This window comes from Orbicella franksi, chromosome 12 (assembly GCF_964199315.1).
Source record: "Orbicella franksi chromosome 12, jaOrbFran1.1, whole genome shotgun sequence".
NCBI lineage: Eukaryota > Metazoa > Cnidaria > Anthozoa > Scleractinia > Merulinidae > Orbicella > Orbicella franksi.
The window spans coordinates 25,751,779-25,767,319 of NC_138156.1; the positions used below are offsets into that span (position 1 = coordinate 25,751,779).

The 15,541-nt window shown below is 39.6% G+C and overlaps 1 protein-coding gene across 2 annotated transcripts; it reads right to left on the reverse strand.

Moving 5' to 3' along the window:
- Positions 1-4: 4 nt before the first annotated feature.
- On the reverse strand, positions 5-15,507 carry LOC145463901 (E3 ubiquitin-protein ligase BRE1B-like). 2 transcript variants are annotated; one of them, XM_081447693.1, is made up of 21 exons: positions 15,318-15,507; positions 14,597-14,764; positions 13,539-13,815; positions 12,732-12,868; positions 12,198-12,407; positions 11,460-11,585; positions 11,272-11,364; positions 10,969-11,049; positions 10,378-10,513; positions 9,836-9,879; positions 9,339-9,416; positions 8,980-9,197; positions 7,673-7,757; positions 7,380-7,562; positions 6,586-6,714; positions 6,078-6,227; positions 4,510-4,569; positions 4,198-4,269; positions 3,631-3,699; positions 3,007-3,108; positions 5-2,562 (listed from the first exon to the last, which is right to left on the reverse strand). In XM_081447693.1, the coding sequence occupies exons 1-21, from the start codon at positions 15,417-15,419 to the stop codon at positions 2,389-2,391; spliced, it is 2,694 nt and encodes an 897-aa protein (XP_081303819.1). In that variant the 5' UTR covers positions 15,420-15,507; the 3' UTR covers positions 5-2,388. The 2 variants fall into 2 exon arrangements, with proteins under 2 accessions (XP_081303819.1, XP_081303818.1); XM_081447692.1 differs by having other exon boundaries at positions 7,667-7,757.
- Positions 15,508-15,541: the final 34 nt, after the last annotated feature.

Here is a 15,541-nt window from a genome sequence, read left to right on the forward strand (position 1 = left end):
ATGCGTTGTGGATATCGGCTTAGCTCGTTGACAGGTCGGCTTCCGCCCGGGCGAAGTTCTAACGCGCCGAGGAATGTCCGACAACTCGCGTGCTATGTTCAATCAGTAGGTGTGGTTACAGATACGCATTGTTTTTCAACCACAGTCCGGAAAAGAGTCACGGAGTTACTTTCTTTGCTATTTTCTTTAATTAACCGGTAATGTATACATTACTTCTCCTGTAATCATCCCAAGTAAGGGTCAATAAAGATTATTGTTTTGAAAAATTACGTCATCTCGCCCACATGCCAGAGGAATCCCATCTGCTCGCGTTTCAGGAACCACAAAAACACAACACTGCGGTCAGTACCCGGTTCGATGAAAGAAAGTTCGAGAACACGTATGAGGAAAATGGCCACGAGCTCGAGGAGCCCCGGAGAGTTCTCCCATATATAAGCTATATTGGTATGTGCTGCTGTGGAGGGTCTGGTTTTCAGGCAGTTTAGTCTGGGATAGGTCATAGAAATCTGACAGTTTTGGTCTAGAATAAGGTGTAATTTACCGGGAAAGTGCATGGCCAGTGTATGAATAATTTAGTTTAGAACAAGGCTCTTTACTCGCGGTTTCTACTAAAAATTGAAACTTGGAAGTGATTTTGTAACATATTGTCTCTGTTTGTTTGTTTGTTTTTTTACCTAAGGTATGTTGGACTACGATAGTAATGAAGTTTCTGCGCATGAAAAATAGCTAGTCTGGGGTACTAGGATAGGTGTTTTTGGTGCCTAGTAGTCTCACAAAATCAAGGTGATCACAGTCTAGCATGCATGCGGTAAGGGTTTCAGTGTCCAGAGGCACACCCCCACCTCAAGATTTACAGAGTACTTTTCCCGGGCGCGAGGACGAGAAAGTTAAGGGAAAAAAGAGTTGCTCGAAGTGACTACCCTGCAAAAAACTGAGCCGGTTAGGCAAAAGGGCCGGGAGCGATGACCTGTATTCGAAGCCTTATCGAGGTCGGGCATTGAAAGAATTGGAGTGTCCCTTTCGATTTTTCTTTGGCTGGTGAATGGAGAGGTCTGCGAGAGGTGGGAGAGGGACGAGTTAGACATGGAGATTGGAGTCACTACCTGTAAATATCTAGAATCTATGGCCATGCTCGAAAATTGAACATCCTGAAGAACACTTCTAGGAACACTTTTAGGGAACTACCTTCGAATATACCATTGTCACTTTCTAAAAGTTTATAGTTTTTGCGAAACGTGCAAAAATAGGAAAGACGAGTTTTGCCTCAGCAATTCAGGGGCGTGACAGGATTTTTCAAGGGGAGGGGGGAGTCACACTGTGTCAAAGTGAGGGTACTCAACAGATTCTCATGTCGTTTTCGCCACCTGTTGTAGGTTGTTTTCTTACAAAAGGCTTACAAAAGGGGGGGTCACGGGTACCCCAGGATCCCCCTAGCTACGCCCCTGTAATTATGCGTAATGATGCCAATTTTCATATTAAAATATGAAAATTGGCTAAATTCTACTCACTTGTATTATACACTTTCCAACGTTAGGAAAAGTAAATAACTCTAAATAAGAGTATCACAGTTCTACTTTTTTACCCGTGGCACTGTTGCAAGTTCTGCATATGTTTAAAGGGTTTTGGCGTCTTTTGAAGAAGTGTGATCTCGAGCTTTAACGAGGCAGTACGCATAAGTTCCAAAATTGACTATTTTCAGAAGCTTAAAATGCATCTTGGTATGCCCGATATCAAGTCTAAATGAACATAACACTCATTTTTGCAGCAAGTTTTTCAGCTGAGTAATGCGTATAGATGAGTTCTCTTTGGAGGCTGGAATTTGCCAATGGGATAAAAAGATGATCAAAATCCGTTATTTAATCTGGTCTAACATCAATTTTGCGTGGAACTGCGAATTCCAGGCGCCTCTTCGAGTCGCACACCCTAAAAAGATGCGATGTCTTTCGGGGCTGTGCGAGGGGACGAATGAAATTCAGGCTAATTGTTCACGCGCTTGTTTTAAATTAAAATGCATCAGATACTCGTTTCGAGACAAACTGCCTTTTTTTATTGTCAACGAACAACGTCTGATAACGTGGCTTCTCTTGGGGCGAATTACTGTGCCCACGATCGTCGTTCAAGATCAGTGGCGTTGCCAAGCAACATGCCGTATCAAATCTACCTTCGTCGCGTGATTTTACCAGCAGGCGATGCTGCTGTTTTTTTTTTTATATATACGCAGCGGCGGCAAAAACGGCCAACTATGTTCCTATTATACTCCTTTATAAATTTTAATCGCCACTGCTTCTTTCTTTCTCTGCTCTCTGTCCTTATGGGTCACGCGATGTTCCTTCCCAGTGACGTGACTGGCTGTGTGACACTGATGAACCTTTTCTTGGCCATCCTTTACTAAAGGTAAATCCTATGAAAGTCATTGTTGCCGAACGTAGCGTTACACTTGGGGCATTTTCGTTGCCTCGTGTCGTATCTGGTCTTTAAGCACTCAAAACAGAACACGTGAAAACACTTGGTCAAAATGGCGTCTTTCTTACGGGTATTACAACAAGGACACGTCAGTTTTGCCTAAAAAGAAAGAAACGTTCAAGAGATATTAGGCCATCTTCTATATGCGAATCAAGTTTTCTACATCAACAAAAACAACGTCATTTACACTTCCGGTGTACTATGGTAAAACAACGTCATTTCCACTTCCAGTGCACTATGGTAAAACACAGTCATTTCCACTTCCAGTACACTATGGTAAAACACAGTCATTTCCACTTCCGGTGCACATGGTAAAACATCATCATTTACACTTCCAGTTTACCATGGTAAAATAACGTCATTTCCACTTCCAGTAAAAATAGTAAAACAACATAATTTCCACTTCCGGTGTACATGGCAAAACAACATCAATTACACTTCCGGTGTACATGGTAAAATAACGTCATTTACACTTCCGGTATACTAGTTAAAACAGAGTCATTCACACTTCCGGTGTACTTGGTAGCAGTGAATTATTTCTACCTTGTACTGTTTGATTTCCTCCAACAGAATCTCATCCGCTGCACCATACAAGACATTTTTCTTCTCTTTTTCGAGTCTCCGCTTAAGACTTGCGCATTCCTCCTACAACAGTGAAAATAAACTGAATCAGTTCTTTGTGCACTTAGAAATGAACGACACACGATGTCCAGCAAGCAGAGGAAGAAAATGTCAAGAATTTCGGCGAAAAGCGAGGCCAGCGTGGTGGGAGTCCTTCGTCACTTCTCTCCCCAGACCCCTTCCTGCACGCTTGTTAACAAATCGACGCCAGTTTTTCATGCGTCTGTCCTGTTATTGATCATGAATTTCGAATCGTCATAACATTGTCAAAGTAGCTGTAGATTCACGATAGCCGAGAGGATCCGCAGACAAATTGTCAAATTGTCCTTTCTCGCCCGTTACGGATCGGATAAATCATAAATTAATGTGACTGTCCGCGTATTGACAATGAAAATTAGCCAATGAGCGCGCGAGAATTTCTGCAGTTATCATAAAAACAACAATTGACCGGCTCCGCTCAGCGGTTTCTCTTTTTCGCCGTGTAACCCAATGAGGAGCCTGTTCACAGGCTAAAAAAGTTGGAAAAAAGCAGCGAGCATTGTTTACCTGGACTCTACGAGACTTGAAAGCTTCTTCTTCAGATGCACGAGTCTGTTCCGACAGACTTTCCTGCGCCTTGGAATTGATACAAATGACAGTTATATAAAATTTGACATGCAAGCCAATTTTGCAATTTACAAAATTCCCTTTAATTTAGAGCCTATAAAGCGAAATTTTTTTCGACATAATATATTTATTTATTTACCATGCAAGTCCAAATTCAATGCTGAATATAAAGGACTGCGTTAGCTAATAAACCAATAGATCTAATAAATATGACGTTTGAAATATACATTCCAAAATTTGAAACGCCGACGATAAAAATCTTTTATTTAACAGGAAGGAGGCAGGAAACGTAACAACATTAATTTTCAAACAGGAAAGATCATAAAACCAAGAGATTGTAACAAATATATAGAGAAAGAAGGAGGATGGTTCAATCTGGGGTAGATTAACACGGATTACAAACGGACAAATCGGACGCATTTCATAGGCTACATTGGGGTATTTCTAGGAGTGAACTGGAGCCCGATACGGAAGAGATAATGCCTTCTGTGTGTAACATGAACATACCTCTTGAAATTGTTGTTGAAACGAGTCAAACCGGATTTTAACATCCTGGGCTGCCTGTGCACTTTCTATAGCCTGGAACAAAGACGCATTGATCAAGACACAGTACGGCCGTTTAACATACAAAGACATTATGGGGACATTATGGGTTTAGGGTTAAAAAAATATATTCCTTAACGCTCGTTAAGGAAACCGGTACAAGCTCTGGCGGTATGGACCACTCGGTTCCCCCCCCCCCCCCTACCCTTGCCCCCTGCAGACTTCGCCTCGCTTGCACTATTGTAAGGCAAGCGTGCTAAATGATGGTAAACTGACCTTTCGTTTGTGTAAGTCCATCGCTTGTTGCCTTAAATTGAGTTCCTTCTCCAGTGAAGTCTGAATCAAGAGAGAAAAGAGAAATTAGAAGATCAACTTTAAATTAGACTAGCATTTAACAGGTTTAACTGAGATCGTTTAACGGATAAAGCTGTTATGCCCATTAACACCCTCCCAGCATGATCCTAACAAATGAATACGGAAAAAATGTAATAATTTATCGAGTGTTCTTGTGTGACCGTTAGAGCGAGAGTACAGTAGTGCTGTTGTTGGTGACTGACGTTTCGACAACCTGAGCAGAAGTTATCTTGTGAGTCAAGTGAATAGTGTTCAGCGGGCTAAACGTAGAACAACGCCCTTACAATAGTAGATTCTTCCACGGCTCGTATTCTTATATCATCTCTAGAATTTGGAATCAGTTACCGCCGGCAGCAAAAAATGCAGCAAACGTTCCAGCTTTTATCAATCATCTTAATACAACAAACTTTGGTGGCTGCCAATGCAGTTCTTGTCTTAAATGATTCCTTTATAGACATGTTGTATTTTTATCGTTTTTTAATATTGTATTTTTAACGCATATTTTTTAAGATATTAATAGTATGATAATTTTGCATTTTTTAATATATAGTTTTTAAATCTTTTTTTTAACATGGTATGTCAAACACTTTTATCATGAGCCCCTGGCTCGGGAGACTTGGGCAACCACTCCCCGTGTTCTTGACGTAAAATAAATTACCTTACCTTACCTTACCTTACCTCGTCAGCCGATGGTGTCATAAGCCTGGTACGTTGAAACTGATTGGTCAGTTTAGTCATGATGGTATAGGCTGTAATACTCGTGCAAAGTTTGTCAACAGTCTGAACTATTTTCAACCAGACGATCACGCTACACGAGCTACTGATACTCCTAGATTCAAACCATTTACTAAGGCCCCAACCACACTAACGCGTTTTTGAAAGTATCCGTTTTCGTCTCGACGAAAACGAAGCAAAATATTTTCGACCACACTAGCGTTTTCGTTTTGTTTTCACCTGTCCACAATAATGCATTTCCAGTCGAAAACTGCATACTTTTTGATGCGTTTCCCTCTATTGTCCACACTAAAACGCCCGAAAACGCTGATGGAAGCGATAGTATATGACGCTTTTTTCGTCACCGTTTTCACCCGCCCACACCAAAAACGTTAAACGACGGAGCGTTTCCAGAACGATGCGTTTTCAAAACGTTCCACTTTCGAAACCGTTTTCAAAGCCTCCGTGTTCATCAGCGTTTTCGGGCGCTTTAGTGTGGATGATTGGCGAAAACGCATCAGCAAGAATCCGTTTTTAAATAAAACGCATTAGCGCGGTTGGGGCCTAAATAGACCTCTTCAGCTTGGGCGGTTTATATTCTCTAGAGAATTTTTCTTTTATCCTTCTTAAAACTATTCATTCATATACATGCGACTACTTAAAAATTTGAAAGCAAGAATTCTCAAGAGTAGCATCACGTGGCCAGCAATGGGAAAACAAACCGCCCAAGCTAAAGACGTCTGTTTATCGGGAAGTGTGAGAAACACGAGCCATACCACTGCATTCTGTAACGCCTTTTCTCTCTCCTCAAGTTTCTTCACCAGTTGGGTCTGTGTTTCACGGTGCGTGTTCAGGGAAGTCACTTGATCAGCCAGCACGTCCATCTCTTCTCGGATCTGTTTTTGAATCTGATTTCCTTTGATGCGCTGAGCACAGGTACAAGTACAAAAAGAACTCAATTCAACAATGGCTTACTAGAAAAGATACGAGTAAAGATTGGCGATATTCTGTCGTGTTTGTATAATAACACTTGCTCTCAATGGTTTTGCAAAGGACAGCGAGGCTAGAAATATAGAAAGATACATGTACAACTCACGTGCAGAGCCATAATACTGCAGCAAATTTTACCCTTTGTTTCTCAAATTCCCCGTAAAACTGCCGCTATCAAATGCAAATGCTCAAATACAAAAACTGCTCTACTCTCACACTGTTATAAAGTCTAAAGCAACAAGCAACGGTCAAGAAAGTGGCATCGAGGCTCGGTCGTGAAATATTTTGTCTCACCTCAGACATAAGCTTAAGGTTAGCATCATCTTTTTCTCTAAGCTGTTGCAGCAGTCGAACGTTCTGTTCTTGCATCTCCTCGAACGCTTGTCCAGTGAACTCCATTTCTGCCAGCACAGCATCTTCCTCCTAAAATCAGGAGCAAGTTAAACTTCAAAAGAGCTGTTTAACAACTCATTTAACCTTGGACGGAAAAACCATACATCTTCCAAACGAGTTCGTTAGACATATTGTTGCACAATTTTCAAAATAAGTCCATACTGTTCATGACCATAGCGGTTATAGCTGTAGCAATTTTTTTTCTTGCATAACTGTCGTTTCATTGCCCATCGTTAGCAATTCTGAATCGCTATATATAGTGCTTTCACGCTCTTGACGATAAGTAAGGAAACGCCAAGATGCAGTTGATTAACCCTCGCTTAAGTTTAAGATAATCCTGTTACATTACTTGGGCAAAATTTCGTCCGAAATATTTACATTATAGTATGAAACTTTGAAGTAACGCCAAAGCTCTTATTTCCTTTCTGCCGGGCTTTATGGAGCCAACTCTAGTTGAGACACGAGTCGAAATGCGAAACAGCTGGATAGAATTTGTGTTATTTTGTCGTCGGTGTATTCGAAAACCTTGAGGTTCCTGTAAGACTATCATTATTTATAAGTGTACTTTACTTTAGCTATGTTTCAGCAAAGTGTCCGAAACTGTTGTCCGAAATTTGTCTGAAATGAGCTACAAAATGTCCGAAAATTAAACGTTCGAAATATACCTCCGAATGTTTTCAAAATAGTAATTGTACCTGTTTTGTTGCAGCTAGATTCTTCTGTAGTTGTTCGATTGTTTCTTCAGCCATCCTCAGCCTTCGTATCGCCTCCTCGTCAGCCAGGGCGCCTTTGTGCTTCTCCAATTCTTTCTCAAGGCTTTCTATCCGAGCTTTTTGCTCCTCTATCTGCTCTCTGAGACGTTTCTCCTCCGACAGAAGCTAAACAACAAATGCAAGCGTTAGCAAAGTAAGAGGAAAAAAAACGCAACTATTGATAAAAAAAAAAGCAAAAGCTTGAAACTAAAAAGATTACATGTACATACATGTACCTCAACTTTATCTCTGAGATCTTTCGCTGCCCCTTTATAAACATCTAACACCAGCTTCATCTCTTTCTGAGTTTCCTGGGATTTCCTGCACATAATTTCAAGAGTAAAGAAATAAGATACAGGAATGTGTTAAAATAGTTTAATTTCGGCAGGGGAAGCAAAACTAGAGTCAAAGATTTTACCTGTCCGGCTCTCTGTCTAGTCAAAAAGGGTTATATCGTAATGTAGTTCTGTTTTAGCCTTGAAATGTGTTACACAAACAAGTGAATTTAACACAAACTAGTGATCAATTCAGTCAGGTAACCTTTACCGGAAAAGACACTAACCATAAGCAGATTACAATCAGTGACACAGCTCATTGACAAAAGAATAATAATGCAAAAATAAATAACTTTATTTAAGTGTCAAATGTATTTAGCACTGTTGCGCTAATTGCGGACACTGTAAATAATTATACAAATATTGCAAATAGAATATAAACTATTAAGAATCCCAACTGGTAGGGGACTGACCAGTTGGCTATTTACACAACGCGGTGGAGGAGTTGAACTCGGGACTACCGAGAATTTACGGCCAAATCGCTCAGGCACATGTACTACGTTGCAGTCATCCTTTACACCTTCACGTGTGCATTGCAACTGAACGACCTATCTCATGGACCAACTTTTACAGTATTTAAAAATACACTGAGGAAAATAATCAGAGCACGCTCTGAGTGTTATCACGCTGCAGAGAGAGCTGAAGCTGACACCAAGGCCCTAAACCTCTGAGAATCCTCAAATGGGAACCAAAGACAATGCCGCACTGAAATAAAACTTTGTGAGCGCGTAGAAATGTACATGTAGGAAATGCACCATGCCACAGTCATATGGTTGTCTAGTCGGAGATCTTTGGTGTCCTTTGTTAATAGGGAGCTTAAGCAACGACGAATCCCACGCCGAGCACTACGCTCAGTGAAAAATGAATTTATATTTTACCAGCGAAATTCGCAGTTATCTAGATCTGTTCCGTACCCCAAAGGCTCTAAAAACGTGCTCAGGCTAAATACGCAATGACAGCGTTCAATTCCAATATAAATACGAAGAATTAGCCGTCGTCGTTTGCGCTCCTCAGACTACGCAGAACTTGGTCATTTCACGGTTTTGTTTTGCAGAGGACGGCAAAGAAATGTACAAAGATTTATAACGCACGTGCACAGCCATTGTTCTGCTCATTAAACCTTTTGTCTGGTGACGTTCTCGTTGCCGTCGTCGTCGTAGTTTGCTTAAGCACCCTAGTATCAACTCACTTCATCACATAACACTCACTTCAAGCTTGCCCGCAGTTCCTTGAGCTCCATGTCATTGGATTTACTGCTTGACGCTATTTCTTCACCCTCCTCTATCTCTCCTTCTTCCTCTGATTTTAAAGCTTTGGACTCTGGTTCATCTTTTTCTGGCTCTTTCTGACCTTCTGCCTGGTTCTCTTCCTCAACTGATTCTGCCTTCTTGCCTGACTCCTTGGTATTCTTTAGTTCTTCAGTTAGCTAACAAAAATTAAAAATAAGATATCATGCCGTGTTTGGCAATTAAACTGATCTTATACTCTTAGGGGTCAAAGCAGCAAGACACATCGCTGGAATGACATAATACACTTTTATTAAGGAGGCTCTGTCAGGTGTAGTTACCTTAACGACTTGAACCTGGGCCTCACTGAATTTCCTTTTATATCTTGACACTTCAACTTTCAGTTGCTGGTTGTGACTCTAATCACATCAATAAAACAGACAATCAGAATAGTAATTATATTTATTTAATAATTATCACCAATGATTGTTAAATGCACTATAACATTACACAATTTTTTGTGCAACTTGACAAGCAATTTTGTTGACCAAACTTAAATGAAAAATCGTCTAGTGTTACGCACATCCTGAAATAAAGGTATCTCCTAATGTTTACGTTTTCGTCAAGGAGAGCACTTCACAAAGTAGAATCATACTCTTCTTTTGCAACAACTGCAGCAAAGAAGCAACACTGTTTTGTGCCTTGACTAGTGTTGAGCAAAGGAACGTTTCATTAAATTCATTTGGCAAAAGGGTTACAAAATTGAGAGACAAGTTTCCTCTCTTAGGAACTGAAAATTTAACAAAGTGAGAGAAAACGAAACTATAAAATTGTTTACCTGTAAACTGTTCAGCATGTGGCTCATCTCTTTTGTCATTGGGCCTGTGTAGAATTAGCAGTCAACATGTGTATGTATGTATGTTTAGTTCAACGGCAAGTACATACAACTATTAAGCAGTAATAAGCTGGACATAATTAACATAGTGAGGGAAGATGCAAGATCTTCAGTCTCCTCAGATCTGATCCAACTTTATTAGCAAGTTGTCAATACCTTTTTTTGTACTACATGTATCCTATCGGTACATGTATTGCACTGCAAGGAATGAATCAGATCAGCATGTCACACATGGCCCAGCCTTCAACAGCTCACTGATGCACATTAGACTGATATTTGGAACAAATTGAGCTGAACTCGAAATTCTTAAGCGTCACAATTTCTTAATCCATCACGATGTTCTAATTAGAAATACATACACATAATGCATGTCACATGTCATGGTGCCTACTGTAGTACAGCTTTTACCTCAAGCCATCTCTGTTAGTTTATTAGGTATCCTATCTCTATTAAAATGGAATCTATCTACTGGTACATTGTCAAACCTGTTTGTTCATTTGCTTTGAGGTTTTGTTCAAACTCCATTCTTAGCAGGTCGTAGTCTCTTTTTACTTGCAGTAATGCATCATGGAGTTCACTGACTTCAGCCTTGTATTTCTTTTGTATTGTCACATTGTTTGACTGAAATGAAAATGTTGATATTTCATCACACCTGCCCAGCTTTTCATGTATCACATGTCAATGTATTTATTGGGGAGCAGGAATGGTTCAGTGGTGAGAGCGCTTGCCTGCCACCAATAAGGAACAGGTTCAATTCTGGCCCGGTGTCATAAGTGGGTTGAGTTTGTTGTTGGTTCTCGCCTTGCTCTGAGAGTTTTTCTCCGGGTTCTCCGCTTTTCCTCCCTCCACAAAAAACAACACTCCAAATTCCGGTTTGACCAGGATTGTGGACCAGCTTGAAAACCAGGTAAGGCTGATGTGGCTTTCTCTCTAAACATTGCACTTTTTTAATTTTATGGAGTGCCTTCCTTGAGAAAGCAACAACTGTGATGATGTACAAGGAATAGTACACTGCTCCATATGTATTAAGTTACACATGCATATACAATGTCAGTATTTCGACCAAAATAATGTACCTCAACTTGTTCCAATTGTAGGACATGCTGTGTTTTAGTGGTGCTCAGAACACGTCGGGTGTCATCAAGTTGCTGACGAAGCTTTAAAAAACAAACACAATATCTATCATGTTACATGATAGTTCAGTAGACACCCACAAAACTACCCTGTGAGTGGTTCAAAAAACTGACACTGCAGAACTTGGCTGGTTTCCTCACTCAACATAATTTTCATACAAGAATGATTGAACAGACTTGAGGAATCACCTTCAGATTTTACATTCTTAAAAAGTTTTAACTTTAGTCAATAACAACCACACCAACCTGGGTGACCTCTCCATATAGAACTGAAAATTGTGATTGCAAACATTTGTATGGGGCTGACTGAAGAACAGCACTTTCAGGCATTTGGTTTATCTGGAAGGTAAAGAGAAATTAATGGAACATTGAACAAGGTTTCGCTTAGTAAAATAAAGCTTCAATATTGCATCAATTAAGCTACATCTCCTAACCTCCAGCTTCAGTTTTTCCAGCTCTTGTTGACTTGTGATGAAATTTTCATTCAGTTTTTCCAGCTCTTCAAGTCTCGTCTTGGCCAAATCTCTCAGGTCCTCTAACTCAGTTGATACTTCATCATGCTATGACAACAATGTGCATGTATGCAAAATTTTTCAACTTAAATGTGCGATGATATGAAAAAAGTTTACATTTACATTTATATGTATATGCACTTTTTACAAGTATGCAGACAGATAGAAAGAACGACAGACAGACAGTCAGACAGACAGATAGACTGGCAGAAAGAAAGACAGGCATTTTTATTTCAACACAGAATTTCTTCAATTGCAGTGAATTGGTTTCCAAGAAAGCCATGCTAAAAAATTACTACAGTACATGCACCTCTCTCTGACCAAGTTTGAGTCCTACACTTACAAAGATATGCCCCCAAGTTTTTTTTCCCCCAAGGATTCATAGCTCACATATGGACAGAGAAAAAAGTTCCAGTTTTAATCCTTATGACATCTCTTGCATGGGCCAGGGACATTGAGAAAGATAAATCCATGTGCCATATTGTATAATTCCCCACATAAAAATTGACCATTCACATTGCATGAACTTTCTGAGAGATACCTACCACTTGGCCAGAGATACCTGAACCACTAGGCCAGGTTTCGACGGAGATATTTCAATCAAAGTAATGGTTCTGAAATAGAATTCATAAGTCAGAATACCATGGCAGCCATGATTACCTGCACTGGTTCACTTTCCCCTGCTTCACCTGGTGCTGTATTTCCTTCACGCAGTCTCTTATTCATATCTTCCAGTTCATTAAGCCTCTTCACCAAGTTGTCCACCCTGTGGTTGGCCTTTTGAAGTTCATACGTGGCATCTTGAAGTTCAGTGTTAAGCTGAGCAATCTCTTTTTGAGCCAAGGCATACTTATCACGAATTTCTGAAAACTGAAAATGATAGAAGCACTCAGTCCAAGTGTTCCTGAACACGATTTTAACAATTCACATGTACAGGTATACAGCTTACTAAAGCCTTTTCACAAGCAACACAAGCATACATACGAACACAAGAGTCCAATGAAATGCCGAAAAAGTACTTTGATCACCATGCCGGTGCTTATGTTTCTATGTGTTTGTATGGCCTCTGGTGCAAGTGTCCACATTGTATGCTTGAGTCACAAATGAAAACCAGAATCAAGTAATCTAAACATTGGGTTTTGCAAATGCCTCTGTCCATTTGTTTCAAACAATAATTCAACAGAAGGCGAGAACCTCTAGTGAAGTAGTCTGCTGTTTTTGATGAAGTGAGGTGACCAACTCCCTCAGCTGTTTGTTGTCTGCATCCAAGTCAAGTTTTGGCTGTTCAGTAGAACTTGGCTCTGGAGCTGATTCTTGTTGGCCTTGCTGATCTTAATTTGAAAATAGAATAAACAACATTAGAATTAGTTATGAAGGATTTGCTTATAGTTACATCTACAGTGCAGCTCAGAAATAAGCCAACTACCAGTAAGGATACGCAATATATACGCACATTTTTTTCACATATGCATGTGCCCTTATGCATATAAATGTGCGTAAAAGTTTCGTTATTTGAAGCACATTGTTGGACAAACGAAGGGCATTTCTAGGAATGAAAAAGTGTTGGTCTTCAGTGCAAAATTTGCATACTGTCAAAATTTCAATGAACGCTATCATATTCACGTTTTTGATCCCTTGTCAAATTCCCCAACAAGCTACTATTTATTAACACTTGCTTGATTTTTAGTGAATTACGTGTTTATTTTGGTTCCCTTATTTCTAAGCTGCACTGTGTAACACAGGGCTATCATTAAGGGCTCTAACCTGTAACAACTGTCATGGCTGAGTACACTTGATTTTGCCTTGATGCTATGGGTGAAATTGCCGTTGTTGGTAGAATTCACCCACAAAGTAACAAGTTTGTTACAGGTGTGGATAACACTCAGGTGATTCAAAACTTAATGACAACCCTGTAACAAGCCATGACAATTGAGTTCAGCCTTATATACCAACAATTTTTTTTTGCTGAAAACAAACAGAAATTCTCTTGTGTCACAGCACCTTTATGTCCTTCTTCCTCAGCTTGATTCTCACTATTTGGTTTCTCTTTTGACACTGTGGATGAGTATGGCCCAGAGATTTCTACATAGTGTAACAGCTTTCTTGTGTGTTCTTTAGTGGCTGCAGATCTTTTGGCCACTTCTTGCCGAACTTCTTCCGAGTCTAAATTGGCCAGGTAGTCCAAGTATGAAAGAGTAGCCTCATTGGATGTCTGCTCTGAGTCCTCTTCCACGATACCTTCATATCTTTGTAATATGGTCTTGATGTCTTCATCAAGCTGTAAAGTGAAGAAAAGAACATCTACTGTAATATCTCTAAGAGATACATGGTGTATCTATAAATTCTCCATATTAATTTTAATACTTACTTGATTGTAAAGTTAATGGCAATCAAGAAAATAATCACCAAAGAGAACTTGCCTCCTCGTAAAACCATATCCTTCTAAGAAGTATTATGAACTAAAGAATATCTGGACACTACATAATAATTTTAATACTACCTGTACATGTATGAAACACAGCAAAAAAAACCTTTTTAAATGTCACACAGAAACCAACAAGGGCTCAAACTGGATGTTATAATTTAACATACAAAACACCCAACCATTGAAGGGAAGGTTTCACGGTTCGGCACATGTCTGCATTATTTATACGCCTGTGCACACTTTTTGGCACAGGCCAGTTTTTCATTGTTTATGAACCAATTGTAAGCAAGTTATCTAATTTCACATGCAAATACAATGTAGCCATAAAATCATCAGCCGTAGAATAAATTGTACGGGTCAACACTATATTCAACGGTCGACAGCGAAGGTAAAATTCACTGAAATCTACTGAGAATTTGGGTCATCTGTCATTCTGATAACTGAACTACATCTGATTGGGGTCTTTTAAGCAATAACGTCGATAAGAAGCAAACAAAAAATATTTTGATTTAGAGACATGCACCGAGCCATAAAACCCTCCCTTAAACTGTTTTTCTCTTTTCATTCATAGTGTAAAACCTTTGGCCATAACACTTTAAGCATGTGTCCTTGTATTTTGAAAATTTTAAAATACCTGCATCCAATGTCTGTTGATGACAGAGATGATATCCAGATCAGATTCTCTCTGTTTCTTAAGCTCATCCACTTGTTCTTTTAACTTCTCTTCTTCTATCTTTAATTCTTCCAATCTCTCACCAAGTTTCTTATTTTGAAACTGCAAGACCTTCAAGTTCATTTCATCCTGCAAAATGTAATAAGCATCAATCAATGTCATTTTCTGTTAATTCCATTATTAATAGCAAACTATTGTGGAAATGAACTGAGAAAAATCCACCTATTGTAGAGAATGTTGTTAGAAACAACATTTGTTTTATTACTCATGGAAATGAGCATGTACATCAACCTGTTTTCAGTTTTCAAGGTTTGAATACACGTGTCACACACAAACCTTCAAATGTACCATGTGCATTATGGCCATGTAGCTGGGAAACTAACTCACTATCTGTTCTTTTTAATCGATTTTGATGGATTAGACGTGACTGATAAGTGAGCTACACGTTTCAAAAAAGCTCAGTTAAGTAATTACTAGCCCCGCCTTATATAAGCTCAAACTTAACTTGTAATTTGTATTTGTTCAAGATAGGTTGCGAAAATCAAGACTTGAAGCATTAGTACGCAAAGTGCTCTACGGAAGCCCAAAGATGAAGAAACTACCAAAGGAGATCTAAACCACCGGCAACAGGAAACTCTATTTCGTGGTATTTTTCGTAAAATGGCAACAACTGTCAATTCACCTCGGTTGAAACAGAACCAATGTTCATGGGCGGAATCATCTTTGTTAAAACCTGCTTCTTCGCCGGGGGTACCCCCGACGATTCTGACTGAGAACGTTTCATTCCGTCCACTTAAATGAAGGCGATCAGTTCTTTACAGCTGATTTCTAACTAATTTTAGCTTTCGCACACCTGGTGGTCGCCATTTTGAACGAAGTTAACCTCGCTTTCAAGCTTTCCTTATC

Coding starts and splice junctions, on each gene's coding strand:
- LOC145463901 (XM_081447692.1), bottom strand. CDS start 15,419: ATGAAACGTTCTCAGTCAGAATCGTCGGGGGTACCCCCGGCGAAGAAG. Junction 13,816..14,596: donor TCAACAGACATTGGATGCAG/GTATTTTAAAAT, acceptor TTCACTTTACAG/CTTGATGAAGACATCAAGAC. Junction 3,700..4,197: donor TTCAACAACAATTTCAAGAG/GTATGTTCATGT, acceptor ATCAATTCCAAG/GCGCAGGAAAGTCTGTCGGA.